General features: G+C 50.3%; 1 protein-coding gene across 1 annotated transcript; it reads left to right on the top strand.

Moving 5' to 3' along the window:
* The first annotated feature begins 4,619 nt into the window (after positions 1–4,619).
* MPND (MPN domain containing) lies at positions 4,620–14,774 on the top strand. The gene is made up of 13 exons (XM_027851123.1): positions 4,620–4,662; positions 5,104–5,372; positions 5,783–6,016; positions 7,861–8,032; positions 8,516–8,600; positions 8,801–8,897; positions 9,609–9,681; positions 9,790–9,866; positions 10,641–10,809; positions 11,047–11,117; positions 12,766–12,855; positions 13,095–13,187; positions 14,239–14,774. Exons 1-13 carry the CDS (start codon positions 4,656–4,658, stop codon positions 14,323–14,325), a joined length of 1,524 nt encoding a protein of 507 aa, XP_027706924.1. The 5' UTR covers positions 4,620–4,655; the 3' UTR covers positions 14,326–14,774.
* The last annotated feature ends 1,808 nt before the right edge of the window (positions 14,775–16,582 follow it).

The following is a 16,582-nucleotide window of genomic DNA, read 5'->3' as shown; positions in this document are numbered from 1 at the left end:
CTGTACTTGGAATCACAGTACTAAAAGAGACCTTAGACCAGAAAACGTCAAAGCTGTCCTTGTCTCTGATGCTCTTCTCTCTCGGTTTTCCTGACGCTGCTCTCTCTTAATCCCCCCTCCTACCTGTCTGACCGCTCCCTTTTAGACTTCTTTAAAGGGCTGCCTCTTTATTCATGTCACGCCCACTGACTGTGGGTATCACCCAAGTGTCTGTCTTGGGCCCTCTTCTCCCTCTATACTATTTCATTTGGTGCTGCTCTCATCAGCTCTAGTGATCATCTCTATGCAGATGATTCTCAGGACTGTTTATTTAGCCCTAATCACTCTCCCTGCTTCCATTATCCTTCTCCAACTGCCTGTTAGAAGTCTTAATGTTGTATAGAAATCTTTAACTCAATTATGTGCAAAACTGAACTCATTATCTCTCCTCTCCTGCTCTTCCTGACTTCTTAATTATTGTCCAGGGGACAGACATCCTCCCAGTCATCTGGACTTTGCAGCCATGGTGTCATCCTCAGCTTCTCACTCTTTCACCCTCCTCCCCATAGCCAATCTCTTGCAAGTCCTGTCAGTTCTATATCTCTTGTATATGCCTTCTCTCCTCTGATATTCCCACCACCCTTATTCAGGCGCACACCACCTCCTGCCTGAATGACTGCAATAGCCTTCAGGTTGCTCTCCATGCCTAAAGCCTCTCTCTGCACCAGTCCATCCTTAAGTCATTTGTCAAAGTGATCTTCCTAAAGTGCAAGACTATGTTCCGTACCACTGCCACCATTCAATAAACTTCGGAGGCTCCCTGTTACTTCCAGGATAAGATATAAAACCCTCCATTTGGCTTTAAAAGCCCTTCAAAATCTGGTCCCCTCCTACCTTTCCTGTCTTCTTACACCCTATTCCTCTCCATGTATTCTACGATCTGTTGACACTGGCCTCCTTGCCGTCCCTTCAATAAGATACTCCCCCCCCCCCCGCTTTGGCAATTGGGGTTAAGTGACTCGCCCAGGGTCACACAACTAGTAAATGTCAAGTGTTTGGTCTCAGGTCACATTTGAACTCAGGTCCTCCTGACTTCAGGGCCGGTGCTCTATCCACTGCGCCATCTAGCTGCCCCTTGAATAAGACACTTTATCTCCCAATAATTGAGGGCATTTTTCTCTAGCTATTTCCCTATCCCTTAAATTTTCTCCCTCATCATCTCCATCTCCTTGATTCTCCTGCCTTTTTCAAGTCTCAACTAAAATCCTGCTTTCTACAGGAGTGCTTTCCTGGTCCCCCTTAATTCTAGTGCCTTCCCTCTGTTGATTATCTCCAATTTATCCTGGGAGGAAGGGAAGAAAGGAGGGAGAGAGAACTTGTTTGAACGTGTTTGTCTGTGTGTTGTGTCCTCTGTTAGACTGTGAGCTCCTTGAGGGCAGGGACTATTTTTGCCTTTCTTCATATCCCCATGCCTTAGCACAGCACCTACCACATAGTAAGTAGAGGGCTTAATAAATGCTCCTTGCCTAGACTGTCCAAATCATTGATTTGGAAGAGAGCTCAACAGGCATCCAGTCCAGCCCCTGTATGAGTAAGAGTCCCCCATGACAACATCAGAGTTTAGTGGTTATCTGGCCTCTGCTTCAAGACCTTAAGGGATAGGGAACTCCATCATGAGGCAGTTCATTTCACTTTTGAATTGCTCTAAGTGTTAGGAAATTTTCCCTAACATTGAGCCAAAATCTTTCTGCCTATAATATGGCACTTTATAAACCTAAAAGAGTTATATAAATATGAGTTGTTTTTATTCCCCTCATTGCTTCCAGTTCTGTCCTCTGAGGCCAAGCAGAATATGTTTCCCATCTTTCTTCCCCACGATAACCCTTCACATTCTTGAATACATCTATCGTGGCCCCTTTGTCTTTTTTTTTTTTCTTTGCAGTTTAAAAATCTGCAATTCCTTCCACTGGTTCTCACATGTTATGGTCTAGAGTCCCACCACCCATACTTTCTTCAATATCCTCCCTTTTCTTAAAATGTGGCACCCTGAAATGAAGGCTATACTCCACATGGGGTCTGACTACGGCAGGGTGGCGGAACTATAGCCTCCTCTGATCAGGACTTTATGCTTTTATGAGTGATATTACATTACCTTTTTAGGCAATTGTACAAAACTGTTGACTCATGATGTGCCTTTAGTCCACTAAAAACCTCAGCCCCTGTTCACATAAACTGTTGTCTAGCCATGTCTCCCCCATCATGTGTTTGTGCAACTGATTTTTTGAACTCAAATATAGGCCTTTACATTTATTCCTACTGAATTGCGTATTAGATTTAGCACATTTCTCTAGCATGTTAGGAGGTTTTGCTTTGTTTTCTTTTGGTTTTGTTTTGGGGTTTTTTTGGGATCCCAGGATTGTCAGCTATGTTAGCTGACCTACCTTTGAGTCATCTGAAAATTTGATTTGTCTTCATCTGAGGCTAGGCCACCTCAAGGTCTCCTGTTAGAGATCAAGTTGGAATCCTATAATCCCAATTCTTACATTATGGAGTCCTTGGCTCAAAAGGTAAGCTTTACCTTACCTGACCCAGGCCCCAGCCTTCAAAGCCTTACCTTTGGTGCACTCACAGTGCTGCTGGGAATCCTCTCCAGCCTTTTCCAGCACCCTTTTATGTAAAGTCCTTGAGGACAGGGACTATCTTGTTTGTTTGTACTTGCATCCCTAGTGCTTAGCCCAGCACCTGGTAGAGAGTAAATACTCTACCTACCTACCTACCTGCCTATCTTTGGAAGGCCTTAAGCTCAGTCCTGTGAGTACAAAGACAGTCATGACATAGGGGCTGTTCTCAAGGAGTTTACATTCTAATGGGAATCAAGACATATATGAAAATAACTATGATACAACAGAGAATGAGAAGAAAAGTGCTCAAAAATCTAGAGCAAAGAAGCTATAATCCTTCTGCAGAAATCTCCAGTATCACTTCCTTTTGGAAATTATTATGGTACTTTGACCAGGATGATGACCTCAACTTCATTTTAAAAAGCTGTGATAGCAACCCAGACTCAAAAGAACTTTTAAATGAGTCCAAGGAAAATACTATGAGAAATTTGAGGAGGGACAGATTACTCCCAGCTGGTCAGGGATCATATTCCCCATCTGAACAAATAAGGAAACCAAGGCCCAAAGAGATAACTCCCATAGTAACAGAGCTGGGACAAGAACCCAGGTCCCCCCATTTCTGCTACACAGAAGGAAACCTATTTTTAAAAACGACTCTGAGAAGTTCCAGTGTGAGATAGTAGAGATGGGAAAAGAATCCTAATCCGTTTCCACACTTCCAGGGGACAGTAACACAACAGGGAAAACCTTGATTCAGAATTTTCCAACACTGTTTCTTAGGACTTAGAGACCATCTAGTCCCATCCCCTCGGGGCAGAGGGAGGCTAACTTCGACAGACCCTGGGGCAGGGGCCTGTCAGAGTTGAAAGGTACTTTTTAGAAAACCTCATTTGACAGAGGGGGAAACTGAGACTGAAAGAGGGGGAAATTACCCCTTTAAAAGTCACAGAGAGCTGGAATAAGATGCAGTACTCCTGGCTTTCGGGTGTTACAGTCCCCGGCCATTCCGGGTCAGGATTATGATTCATATAGTGCTTCAGGCTCACTTTCAACACCTTCTCCACGAACCCATGCCTTCTGACTCCATAGTAGGAGTCATGGCACTCTCATGGATAGCTTGAGTCTGGCCAGGAGAGGTGGGAGTAGCAATGGATCGCTCTCTGCCCTTAAACCACAATAAGAATTAGCAGCAGCGTCCAGGCCTGGATTGCGAGGGGAGTAGAAGTGTGGGAAATGAGGAACTTGACCTTAGCTGGAGACCTGAGCGGCTCATGAGATAAAAGTCCTGGCCATCCATAGATCTGGGAGTGCCCAAGCTATCAGCGGGGTGCCACGTGAGCCGAGAAGGTGTCAAACCCTCAGCAAATGGGTCCTGCCTCGCGCCCCGATTGGCGGGGTCAGGAGGTGGAGTGGCTGCTGATTGGCTAAGCCCTTCCAGAAGCTGTTGTTGTTTGGCTACTCGAGGTCTATGGATGCTACTGATTGGTTGAGAAGAGAGACGCTTTCTAGTCAGTGATCGGGCCATACCTGAGGGCTTTCTGCCACGATTGGCAGGTGGCTGCGGCTTCGGGACCAATCAGAGCGGGGGAATGTCGGGGCTTGGGGTGGATGGGCTCTGGTGTTGGAGGCGGGGAGGACCCCTAGCAGCTCTCGCCGGCCCAGCCCGTGCCCGTAACGCAGGCTTTGAGGTCGTGCCCAGTTAGAATCGTGGGGACAGCGTGTGTGTAGGGGAGGGGGGGGGAGGGGCCTGGCTCCGAGCTCCCGCTTCTCTCTCGGTTCCCTACCCTTGCTAGGCTTGGGCTGTGCCTCAGTCTACCCATTTTCCCGGAAGGAGCCACTCGCCCAGGCGCGGGGGTGGTGGGAAGAGGGGGAGGGCGGGCGCCCTTCACCCTGAGCCCTCCTCTCCGCCTCCTCGCTCTGGCCGGGCGCGGGGTCCGGGGCGGGGACACACGGAACAGCGTCACGAGCCGGGAAGGAAGCAGCCGGAGCCGGCGCGGAGCCGGAGCCGGACGAGCGGAGGCGGAGCGGCGGGGCCGGGCCGGGTCGGGCCGTGCTATGGCAGGTACTCAGGCCGGGGGAGGGAGGGGCGTGCGAACGCGGGGGCGGGGGCGGGCTGACCCACGGACGCCCCCGCCCCGCGCGCCCCACCAGCCCAAGGCGGGCCCCTGCCGGCCCCCGAGGGTCCTGGCCCGGCCTCCCCTTTCCCATTCCCGCCTGCTCGTGCGGGCCTCGCCTGCATCCCCTCGAGCCGTGGTCCATCCACTCCTGGGATCCTGAACCCCTCCCCGCAGGCCTGGCCTAGCTCTTGACCTCCCGAGCATTACCCTCCCCCGCAGCTTCCTCGAGTGCCTCGGTCCCGCCCCTCGCCCTCCCCCGGGCCCGCCCCCCAGTCCTCCCAGAGCGCCCCCGCTCCTCGCCAGTGTGTCCTGTCCCCCACGCCCAGCCTGCCCCTGGGCCTCTGCCCGTGCCCACTTTGCGCCCTCCTGCCTTCCCGTGTCCTCAGCCCTAGATCCCCAGTCCCCTGCTGGGGCCGGCCTCGCCGGGGAGGAGGCGCTGGAGGAGGAAGAGGAGGAGCCCGAGCCGGAGCCAGGCCCCGAGAACTCCGAGGACTCGGAGAAGGCAGCCCCAGGCTACGGCCTGGGCGGTGGGGCCGGTGGGACGGGAGGGGGCGGGCGCGGCTGCGTGCTGACCCGGCGAGGAATCACGCTGCGGGTGCTGCTCAAAGATGCCCTTATTGAGCCCGGGTCCGGCGTCCTCTCCATCTACTACCTGGTGAGAGCCCGGGCAGGAATGGGAGGCTGGGGCACCCGAGCACTGTGCCGACCCCACCACCCCTCTCCGCCATTCAGTTTCCCTGTCCATAAAATGAGGGTTGGTGGGATGGACAGGGCGGTTAGATGTTCTAGTTCTACGGCCCTCCCACCTTGGACCGTCCATCCCCTGGGTTCTAAGCACCGCCCCCCCCCCCCCCCCCCCCCCCCCCCAGTTATTTGGCCTGACACTAGGTAGAAATGTGACTGTGGGCAAGTATCTTCTTCAACCTGAGTCTCAGTTTTCCTGTCTGTGGAGTAATTCTGGAGTTGGGTTCGGGGGATAGTCCTGTATTTACTACAGGAAAGCACTGCTCTTATTCTAGGCCTCTCTCTTTTTTTTACCCCTCTTCCCTCCCTTTCTCATTCCAGGGGAAGAAATTCATTGGGGATCTGCTGCCAGATGGGAAGATCACCTGGCAAGAGACTGGCCAGGTCTTCAATTCACCCAGTGCTTGGGCCACCTATTGCAAGAAGCTGGTGAACCCAGCCAAGAAGTCAGGCTGTGGTTGGGCCTCAGTCAAATACAAGGGTCAGAAATTGGACCAGTACAAGGCCACTTGGCTGAAGCGGCACCAGCCCAACGCTCCCTCTGCTGCAGAGGAGGTGAGGTTGAACTGAGGGTGCGATGAGGGGGCTGGGTGAAACTGTTCCATTCTTTCCCTGATTCACTTCCATCTCTGTCAATAATATCTTATATTTCTATAGCAATTTTACAGATTACCACAACTGTCTGAGGTTAGAGTGCAAGGATTATTACCCCCAACTTACAAAGTAGTAAACTGAGGCTCAGAGAAGGCAATAAAAGATGAAATTGGGATTCAAACCTAGGTACTCTTACCACTTAATCACCACATTAACACTTCCATTCCAATCAGTCAAGACTTTGCTGGGCTTTCTCCAACCTAGTTCCCCTAATTCCCCCAATGTGGTTCAACCCAGAGAGATCTAAATAGTAGGGTATTGACTATGTCAGAGGTGGGAGAGATTCCCAGGTCTGGGGGTGGTCAAGTCAGACCTCTTAAAGATGAGCCTGAAAGATGGAGATGGGAAGTGAAAGAAGGGCCTGGTTAAAGGCAGAGAGATGCGATCAAATTTAGTATTTTTTTTTTTAAGTGAGGCAGTTGGGGTTAAGTGACTTGCCCAAGGTCACACAGCTAGTATGTGTCAAGTGTTTGGTCTGAGGTCACATTTGAACTCAGGTCCTCCTGACTTCAGGGCCGGTGCTCTATCCACTGCGCCACCTAGCTGCCCCCAAATTTAATATTTATAAGGAGTTGGGGAAAAGCCAGGCTGGCGAAGACTTACGGGGGCTACAGGATAGGGGAGGGAGAAGAGGTTGCAGAAGGAGCCTGGGTCCAGATAATCAGAGCCTTCCAACACTGTTTGAAGAGTAGAGACTTTGGGACAGTGGAAGCCGTAGATGTATGAGTGGGTGAGAAATGTGACCAGAATTGGCCTTGAGAGGAGGAGGTTCACGCTGAAACTGAGTTCCGATGTCAGCCGTGACACTTAGTGGGCAAGATGCTTAACCTTTATAAGCCTTGGTTTCCTCCTCTAGAAAATGATAGATACTCTTATCTATAAAATCATTCTTGAACTACTGACCTCAGGGTTGTGAGGAAAGCGCTATGGAAACCTTGGAGGGCCATAGAAGCATGATGGGTTAGGATTCTTCGAGAAGATCATTCTGCAGACCTAGGCAGGAAAGACCCAGCGGGTCAGAGTCTGGGTGGGAGGGGCAGAAGCCCAGGCCAGAGCCAGGACCCCAGAGATAGAGACTGAGCACAGGAGGAGAAATAGCACTGCTTCAAAGACCAGCAGTTTAGCCCCCTTGGTGGTCATTGCTTATTGTAGCCAGTAGGGGGCACTAGGCTAATAGAATTTGGGGTTGGAAGGATCTTTCTATCATTGAGTCAAAGGAAAGAGTTTTTTAACATTTTTTTTGTGTCTTGTATCCCTTTTGCAGTTTGGTGTAACCTATGGATGGACCCTTCTCGGAATAATATTTTTAAGTGCATAAAATAAAATACACAGGATTACAAAGGAAACAAATTACATTGAAAAAGTTACATGATTGTGCATGTATAGCCTCTATCAGATTGCATGCCATCTTGGGGAGGGGGAAAAATTTAGAACTCAAAATCTTATCAAAGTGTGTTGAAAACTACAAAGAAAAAAATAAAAAGTCACAAAATATTTTTAAAAACAAGTTGACAGACCCCAGGTTAAGAACCTCTGATTTAGGCCAACCGTCTCATTTTGCAGATGGGGAAACAGACCCAGAAAGACTGAGGACCTTTCCCAAGGCCACATAGGTAGTGAAGAGCAGAGCCGAGATTTCAGACTCCTAATTGCTGGCTGCCCATCTACTGTTCTTTCCACTGGGCCTGCAGGGCTGGCCTAGGGCTGCCTAAGTGACCAGGCTTCATTTGTCTCTGTCTCCATAGAGCCTGGTCAGCGAGGGTGAGGAGGAAGAACTGTTAGAGGAGGAAGAGGAGGAAGCAGCAGTGGCTCGGGAAGGGAGGATGCTGACTCCAGCCTCAACCTCAACCCCTGTCCTCTGGGAAGAGAAGGGCCGGAAGCAGCTGGGAAAAGTCCTGACAGAGTCTCCCGACCCAGGCACGTCTGGGCCCCTCTGAGCAGCGGCACAATTCCTGAGCGGGGAGTTAGGAAGTCCGGTGTGGCAGCCTCAGCTCTGCTTCTGACTCGCTGTGACCTTAGGCAAATCTCGTTTCATCCCAGAGCCTCAGTTTCCTCATATGTAATAATGCCCATCCTTCCTCCCTCCTAGTGCGGGATTGTAAGGGTCAAGCCTTTGGGTGGGATATAGGCAGTGTTCATGTGTAGAAATGAGGCATTCATCCCCACTTACCCAGTGAAGTAATTTTTATAAATTGTCTTTATGTGGTATGTAAAATCTGCTGTGGTTTTCCCCCACCTCATGACCTGATTTCTCTTCCTCCCCAACCCTCTGCCTGATTTTCTTCGTCTTGTTCTCTAGCCTTGGCCCAGGCCATTTCCCAGTGAGCTGGGTTTAGGAATAGGGGCATGGCAAAGGTTGATTCTTCTGTCGTCTCCCCACCCCCACATTTTCCTTCACAGAGGCTGGACCCCCTGGGAAGCGGCCAGAGAATAAGGGCAGGGTGCCAGTCCGATACTGCACCCTGGGCAGCCGAGACTTGGCCAGGTCAGCCCTGCTACCCTGCTCTAGTCCCGGCAAGGAAACCATCAGTCCAAAACTCTCAGCATGGGCACCCCCGCTGACTCCTGGGCAGAGACCAAAGGGCTTTGAGCTGGGGATGGGGTGGGAGCTTTTTTTCCCTGGGGCTATACCCCGATGGAGAGAAGAATCCATGCCTGAGGTTGTGGGGGCTCCTGGGCCTGCAGGAATCCGCATACCCTCGTAGAGGTGACATCCTTCACAGCCATCAACAAGTTCCAGCCTTTCAACGTGTCCGTGTCTAGCAACGTGCTGCTTTTACTGGTGTGTGGCCCCCACAGTCTGCCCTCTGTACTGTCAGGCCTCCCTGCTTCTCTCCTTCCTCTGTGTTCCTGAGCCTCTCCTCCTTTTCTTCTCTGTTCCCCTGGGCCTCTTTCCTCTGTCCCATTGGAGTTGCCTCGTCTTCTTTCTTAGCCCCATAGCCTTTTGACTTCCTCTGTTCCCTTGGACTTCCTCCCCTCTCTCCTCTGTCTCTCTGGACCTTCCGCCTTCCTTCCTGTGTTTCCAGTGAATAGATATATGTAAGCTGACATGGGTGCAAAGCCCTGAAAGGGAGGGAGTGAGTAGCCAGGATGTGTCCCCCAGACTCCGGAAGCTGCGGCTTGGGCTATATTAGCTAGATCAGGTTTTTTGAAATTCCATGACCTGTAAGGGTGCAGTTGTGATAAGTGTTATTCTCCCCCTCTCCCCAGTGCCATTATGGCTTCTGGTAAAGCCCTAGAGGGTCAGTGAAATCCCCAAAGACAGACTCACCCAGGGGAGATGAGGCCTGGCCCTGCTTTGGGACTCTACTTAAAGATGGTGGCCATGGCTTCCTTAAATTTGGCCCAGGGATTTGCCAGAGCAGAAGGGGGAGGGGGAAGAAGAATTGGGGGCATGATGACTTGACTACTGGGCATCTCTGATGAACTGGTTGTGGCGGTAGCGCAAGGCTTGCGCTGCTCCTCTGACCCCATCCCCATCCTCTGGTCTCAGGACTTCCACAGCCACTTGACGAGGAGTGAGGTCGTGGGCTACCTTGGAGGTCGCTGGGACACCAACAGCCAGTGTGGGTACCTCTTAAGCCAGGGGAAGGGTTGGGGAGGGCATGGAGGGTTGGAGAAGATCTTCAGCTCTGGGCAGCCACTCTGATACCTTCTTTTCCCTGCTTGGGCAGTGCTGACGGTGCTGAGAGCCTTCCCCTGCAGGAGCCGTCTGGGCGATGCTGACACGGCAGCCGCCATTGAGGAGGAGGTGGGCCTGATGTCGAGTGGGGGGCAGGGCAGTGTGGCCCTGTGTCTTCCGCCCCTTTGACATCTACTGGTGGCATATGGCGATGGGCAGAAGAGGGGATGAAGGGGACATGTGTGTAGTTTGTGTGTGCATGTGTGTTGATGACAGTAACAACTCAGTTATATAGGATTTTAAGGCTTACAAAGCATTTTTTTCACAATAGTCCTGTGAGGAAGGTATTAGAAGTATTATTTTTGTTAGAGACATCAGCAAACCCAAGACTCAGACAAGAGGTGACTTGCCCCAAGTCACATAGAAAGTGGCAGATCCTGAATTCAAACCAGGTCTCTCCTGACTCCAGCACTTCCATCAGGCTTTTTCCCAATGCATGTTCCTTATACTCCCTCTGTGAGATTGATAATACCAGTATCATTATTTCCATTTTAGACATGGAGATACAGAGGCTGGCAGAGGTTAAGTGATTCACCCATGGTCCTACACCTTGTGGGATTCAAACCCAGCTCTTTTCTTTATGCCTTGTGTGTGTCCATGTGTGTCCATGCCCATGTGGATCCATGTTCACCTTTTGGGTAGGGTGTGTGTGTGTGTGTATGCACGTATGTGTGTATGCATATGTATGGCCATGTGGATCCATGTGCATCTTTTGAGTAGGGGTGTGTGCGTGCGCGTGTGTGTGTGTGCCCACGTGGATCCATGTGCACCTCTTGGGTAGGGGGTGCGTGTGTGTCTTACCTCTTGTCTCCCTCTTCTTCCTCTTCCCCTCCCCCTTCTCAGATCTGCCAGAGCCTGTTCCTCCGTGGCCTGTCCCTGGTGGGATGGTACCACAGTCACCCTTGCAGCCCAGCCCTGCCCTCCCTGCAGGACATCGACGCCCAGATGGACTACCAGCTCAAGCTGCAGGGCAGCGGCAACAGCTTCCAGCCCTGCCTTGCCCTGGTGTGCGGTGAGCTCAGCTTGAGGCTTGTATCCAGGAGGCCCAGGCTAGGGAGGAGGGAGGAAAAGAGAGGGGCTGTGTGGGTCCTAGGGAGACTAACACAGACAAGGATGCCACCAGGCCTGGTTTAATAATTGAGCTTGGCATGAGAGATCAGCACCCCAGGTAGCAGAGACGGGAGTGACTGCCAAGCCCATCTCCTTTCCACTTTCTTCCTGACTTTGGCACTTTCCCTTCTTTTCTCAGCCCCTTATTATTCGGGAAACCAGGGGCCCGAGTCCAAGATTTCTCCATTTTGGGTGATGCCGCCACCAGAGGTAGGTAATGGTTGCTAATCCACAGCAGGAAAAGATGGGGCTCTTACATCAGCGGAGGGGCTGAGGGTGTGAACCGTGGGCAAGAGGAGAAGAATCATCAGGAGGGCCTTGTGAATTCTCTAAAGCACATTCGAGTCTATTAAGTAGAAATAATTTGAAAATTAGTGACCCATCTACAGCATGTGTGGTAAGCATCAGCGGACCAGAATACTGACATTACAACTCCTTACACTTCTGTAGTGCGCCTAAAGGCTCCCAGAAGGCTGTCTTTACAGTCACCCATCAGTGAAGGAGAATGGATGGGTATTTTTACCTCCACAGGTAAGGGCATGGAGGCTCAGACAAGTCAGATGATGTGCTCAGAGACACAGGTGTTGGAACTAGGACGTGAACCTAGTTCTCTTGGCTTCAGGACATACTTGATCCCAGGATCACTGGACGCGGGAGTCGGGAGAGCTGGGCTGCCCATCTCCCTCCTTTGACTCTCCGCTTTGCTGTCTAATGGGGACAGTAAATACTGCTGGTATGGCTTGAGGAGGGTTATTGTGTGGAAGGCGGATCACTGGAGGAATGGGAGCTGTTTATGAGATCAAACAGTGCTCAAGCTGAAAGGGCCTCAGAGCCTGTCTAGTCCAGCAGCCTCATTTTACCTGAGGTTTGGAGAGAGAGGTTGTAACTTCTCTCTGAAGCCACATGGGTAATAAGAAGGAGGGCCAGAATTCAAACCTACATCCTCTGATGCCAGAACCAGTACTTTTCTCACTGCTGGTGGTGCTGCCTCCCTCCTGGGCCTACAGCATCTACCTACACTGGTGACCCCATCCTTCTGAATTAAACAGAACACCATAACCGTGATGGATGACTGTGGTGTAGAGCTCCACCCAATAGGAAGTCGCCATGTAACACCTTGAGAATGCCGGGGGCGGGGGGTGGTGCTTGGAATGGAAATTTGACTCTGGAAGGGAACAGAGACATCTTCAGGGCAGTGGATGGTCCTTGTTTGACTGATCCCTCAAGGTCACTGCCCTGAGATGGAATGGCAGGAACAACAGCCACAGCCAGTCTCCACACTCACCAAATGTTAGAATTGAGAGGGGCCAGAGGGGTCATTTGGCCCCATCTTGTTTTACAAGGAAGGAAACTGAAGCCATAAAAACAGGTGACTTGCCCAAGGTCACATAGCCAGTGAGGGCACTGGGTTCACAGTGGGCTTGGATTTGAATCTTGGCCCTGCTCCTTCCTAGCTGTAAAACTTCAGACAAGTGATTTTCCCTTTACAGACTTCGGTTTGCTCATTTAAAAAATAAGGGTGTTAGACTTAATGATTTGTTTTAAAAGACCATCTTAAAAAGCTATAATCCTGCAATTCAGTTATTCTAATAAATGTTTATTGAGAGCTATGTGCTAAGTACTAGGAATACAAAGAAAAAGCAAAAACGGTTTGTTCCTGCCCTCAAGGAGCTTCCGTCTAATGGGACACACAATATGTACAGATAAATAGGTAATAGGGCTGAGATTCAAACCCAGACCCATTGATTCTAACTCCCCCACTCTATTTTACCATCCGGCCTTCTGTTGGGCTTCTTCAGAAAGAGGTCTAGGTAGAGGAGAATAGAGGGGGGATGACCCACGCTACCCTTTTCTACAGCAAAGGCCCAATGACTATGGGATCCCCATGGAAGTAGAGATGACTTACGTCCAGGATGGGTTCCTGACCAATGACATCCTCCATGAAATGGTGAGACTGCAGGCTCTGGGAGATGGGATGAAAGGCACAGCCTGGAAACCCAGGGTCTGACGTGTTGGGGGAGAGGAGGAATGGGAGGAAGTTTTGAAGGGAAAGAGTCCTCGAGGTCCCAGAATCCCAATCTGGCTCTGGAGCTCACAGTTCCTGGGAAGGTTGGGCCCTTCCCAGGCCTGAAGCTGACTGGTGCTGACACTGGGCGATTTTCCTGCCTCACTCTGGCCCTGATGTAGATGTTGCTGGTGGACTTTTACAAAGGAGCCCCAGATGTGGTCAAGTTTCAAGACCTGTGGAACCAAGAGCAGACCTATCTGGACAAGCTGAAGGTGAGAAGGAATCCCAAGTCCAGCATGGCCAGCATGCAGCGCTACCTCTATGGTGCTCCCTCAGCCTCTGCTATGGCGTCTTGCACATAGAGCTTGCTGACTTCATTTGGAGGCCAGAGTTCCTGTGGCAGGCAGATTCCTGAATTAATGTTCTTTTTAGTCTTCTTTTTCCAAGGATAACTGCATGTTTATGTAAGGACTTGATTGTGACCCAGGTGTGTCTGAATTATTTAAGTATTTCTCCCCACACTGGGGAGCTAAACTCCTAAAATATATATAACTTGTGGTTTACACCAAAACCCAGGGCATGCATTTGCAAGTTGTTTTTCCCATTACTCTGGAAACTCTACAGTTAGTTGGTGCTGGACCTGGAGTCAGGAAAACCCAAGTCCAAACCCAGCCTCAGATACTTACTAGCTGTGTCACCCTGGGCAAGTCTCTTAACCTCATTCAGCCTCCATTCCCTCCATAAAATTGGGATGATACCGGCACCCACCTTACAGGGTTGTTGGGAGGCCCAAATGACATAAGATGCTTTGCAAAATTGCAAGTGCTATATAAACACTCTTCTTGTTACTGGGAAGGAGCCATTAACGGTGCTCCTCTCACCTTCCCTAGCAGATCCCTTCCTGGCGACTGACATGGTGCTTTTCCTATAGTCTTCTAGACTATGAGCACCGCCAGGCAGGGATAGTGTTCCAAGTCCTTGCTTACACCTCAGTAGGAATGAGATGATCAGCTCCCAGGATGGATGTTGATGAATGAAAAACGTTTTGTAAAGTTCTCACCATGTGTCAGGAACTATGTTGTTATACCAGTTTCGTGATTTTGCTGAGAGTTAGGGTAGCTCTCTATGTGACCATAGGCAAGTCACAACTTTCTCAAGCCTATTTTCTGAGAAGAAAAATAGAAGTTACCGATTTATTTATTCCTCACTTCTCACTCGGGTTTGGAGATGTTTCTGTATAAAGTTGGAGGTAGGAATGGGCCAGAAAGCCTTTTCAGGAATTTTTCAGGGCCTGATCCCATAACTGCTCGACTTTGATTTCAGGTCTCCTTGGCCAGCAGGACACCAAAGGACCAAGGTCTGTGCCATGTCTTGGAACAGGTCTACTGTCTCCTTAAGAACAGCAGCTGAGGCCAGATAGCTTCTGGATTCTGATGTACTAAGGGTGGCAGGGGAGAGCCGATGCCCCACAGCCCAAGGTGGCCAGCCCCTAGCAGGGCTGGCATCATCCTTGTACCATGTGAACTTCTGAGGCAGGAGCTGGTTATTATTTTGTACTACTGACCATTGCCCTCAGGGTGGGAAAGTGGCTACTAAGTGTCTGACTCTAGGGATGGGGGGTTGGGGGAATGCCAAGTCTGGAGGAGCCAGACCAGGCTTCTCTGTTTCTCCAGTTCTTTGCTGTGTTGCATGTCGAGTGTCTGTGCTCTCCCTGCCCTGTTGGCCCTGGGCTGTAGGATGTAGCGGGTGGGGGGGGGGGGGGGGCGGCACCTCACTTGTTGCTGTGCCACTTCATTCAGGTGTAACTTATTTGTGCAATGGTAGTGTTCAGTCAATAAAGTGGAAAAAAGAAAAAAAAAGGCACATCACGTTCTTGGCTAATATTTTCTGACTCTCAGAGGGGAATCAGGCCCAGGGCTGAGGGGTCTCCTTGTAGTTCCTATGGTTTGATTACAATGGAGCCTAGAGAGCAGATGAATAATTGAGTAGTTAGAGGGATTTGATCTATTTCACATGTTTTTGCCCTTAATGGGCAAACTTCAGCAAAGCTGCTGGCCTTCCTCGAGCTGTCTGGCTGGCTGGACACACAGCTGATGCGGATGTAACAAGAATGCCACCCTAGGCAGCTGCAGAACCACAAAGTCTGACCACAGAGAGGCAGTGGTGGTTTCCAGGTTAGCCCCTGCTGGCCATAGCACAGTGGAAAGATGGCTGGGTCTGGGTCAGATCTGGGTTTGAATCCAGTTGTCACCTCCATATAATCATTTAAGGTCTACAAATGCTTTACATACATTATCTTACTTTATCCCCCACAACTCTTGAGAAATAGGTGCTCTTTTTTTTTACAGATGAGGAAACTGAGGCTGGGAGGGTGTGCCTTGCTGAGGGTTCCAGTGCTAGCAACTGCCTGAGACCGGTCTTCCTGGCTCCAAGTCTCTGGCCACTGCATCATGCTGCCTGACGTTCACCAGCTGTGGGCGAGGCAGGATGAGGCATCTCCCCTCTCTAGGCCTGTTTCTCCATTTGTAAAACAACCATGTCATCAGCAAAGTGCTTTGTGAACTTTAAATTACCATAAAGATGGGAATTGTTAGTACTGCTTTCTCACTTTTGAGTTTCGATGGCTCTGACTCTAAAACGGCCTACATGTCTGCTTCACAGATGGTGATGGTGTGAGGCTAAAATGAAATAATGGATTTCATGAAGTCCAGGGCTCTTGAAAGGACAAAGCACGGTACCACATATCAAGGCATTGTTATAAAATGGGCTGAGTGGCACTGCTCTGAGTCCAGGAACATGAAATGTTAGTGCTGGCCGTTAATAATTGAGGCTGTTCACTGAGAGTTCCCCCTTCCCTGCTCATCTCCTGACTCACCCAGATGCCTCCTGCCACTGTCTCCTCCTCCATCCCCATCCTACATAACGAGGTAGCCCTTCTTGCCACGGCCAACCCTTCCCTGCACAAATGACCACGTCACATTTCATTGTTCTAGGAGTTTGCCTCCTCTGTCATCCCCACTCTCTTATATCTCCCCATCTGGCTGCCCCTCTACTGCCTACAGACATTCCTATGTCGCCTTCGTTCTCACTGGATCCAGCCAACCCCACTAACAACTGTCCCTTCTTTGCTGCCTTTTGTGACTAAACTCCTTGAGAAGGCTATCCACAATAGGCGCTTCCTCCTCCTCCCTCTCAACTCCCTATAATCTGGCTTCCGCCAAAGCTGCTCTCTCCAAGGTTACCAATTATGTTACCAATTAATTGACAAGTCTGATGGCCTGTTCTCAGTCCTTGTTCTTCTTTACCTCTCTGCAGTCCTTCCTGGTGATCACCCTCTCCTTGATAACTCTTCTCTCTAGGCTTTTGGGGCAACACCTTCCTGGTCCTCCTGACTGCTGCTTTGTTGGATCCTTATCCAGGTTATGCTCACTAACTGTCCTGGGCTTTCTTCTCTCCTCCTCCTGTTACTTCATTTGGTGATCTCATCAGCTCCTATAGATCGAATTGTCATCTCTATGCCAATGATTCGCAAACTATCTAAGATCTCATCCTCTATTTCCAACTGCTTATTAGACATCTTAAACTAGATGGATGTCCTGTAGACATTTTGAGCTCAGTAGGTCCAAAGCAACTCATTATGTCCCACCAAACCTCCCTATTTGCTGCT

This window comes from Vombatus ursinus, unplaced genomic scaffold, assembly GCF_900497805.2.
Source record: "Vombatus ursinus unplaced genomic scaffold, bare-nosed wombat genome assembly UNPS02009173.1, whole genome shotgun sequence".
Classification (NCBI taxonomy): domain Eukaryota; kingdom Metazoa; phylum Chordata; class Mammalia; order Diprotodontia; family Vombatidae; genus Vombatus; species Vombatus ursinus.
The sequence above is the reverse complement of the archived record's forward strand: the minus strand, read 5'-3'. Positions and strand labels throughout refer to the sequence as shown.

What these genes read in the sequence shown, in the direction of transcription:
- MPND (XM_027851123.1), top strand. An exon ending in CAGCCGCCATTGAGGAGGAG is followed by an intron (nt 9,867 to 10,640) that starts GTGGGCCTGATG and finishes CCCCCTTCTCAG; the next exon opens with ATCTGCCAGAGCCTGTTCCT. An exon ending in ATGACATCCTCCATGAAATG is followed by an intron (nt 12,856 to 13,094) that starts GTGAGACTGCAG and finishes GCCCTGATGTAG; the next exon opens with ATGTTGCTGGTGGACTTTTA.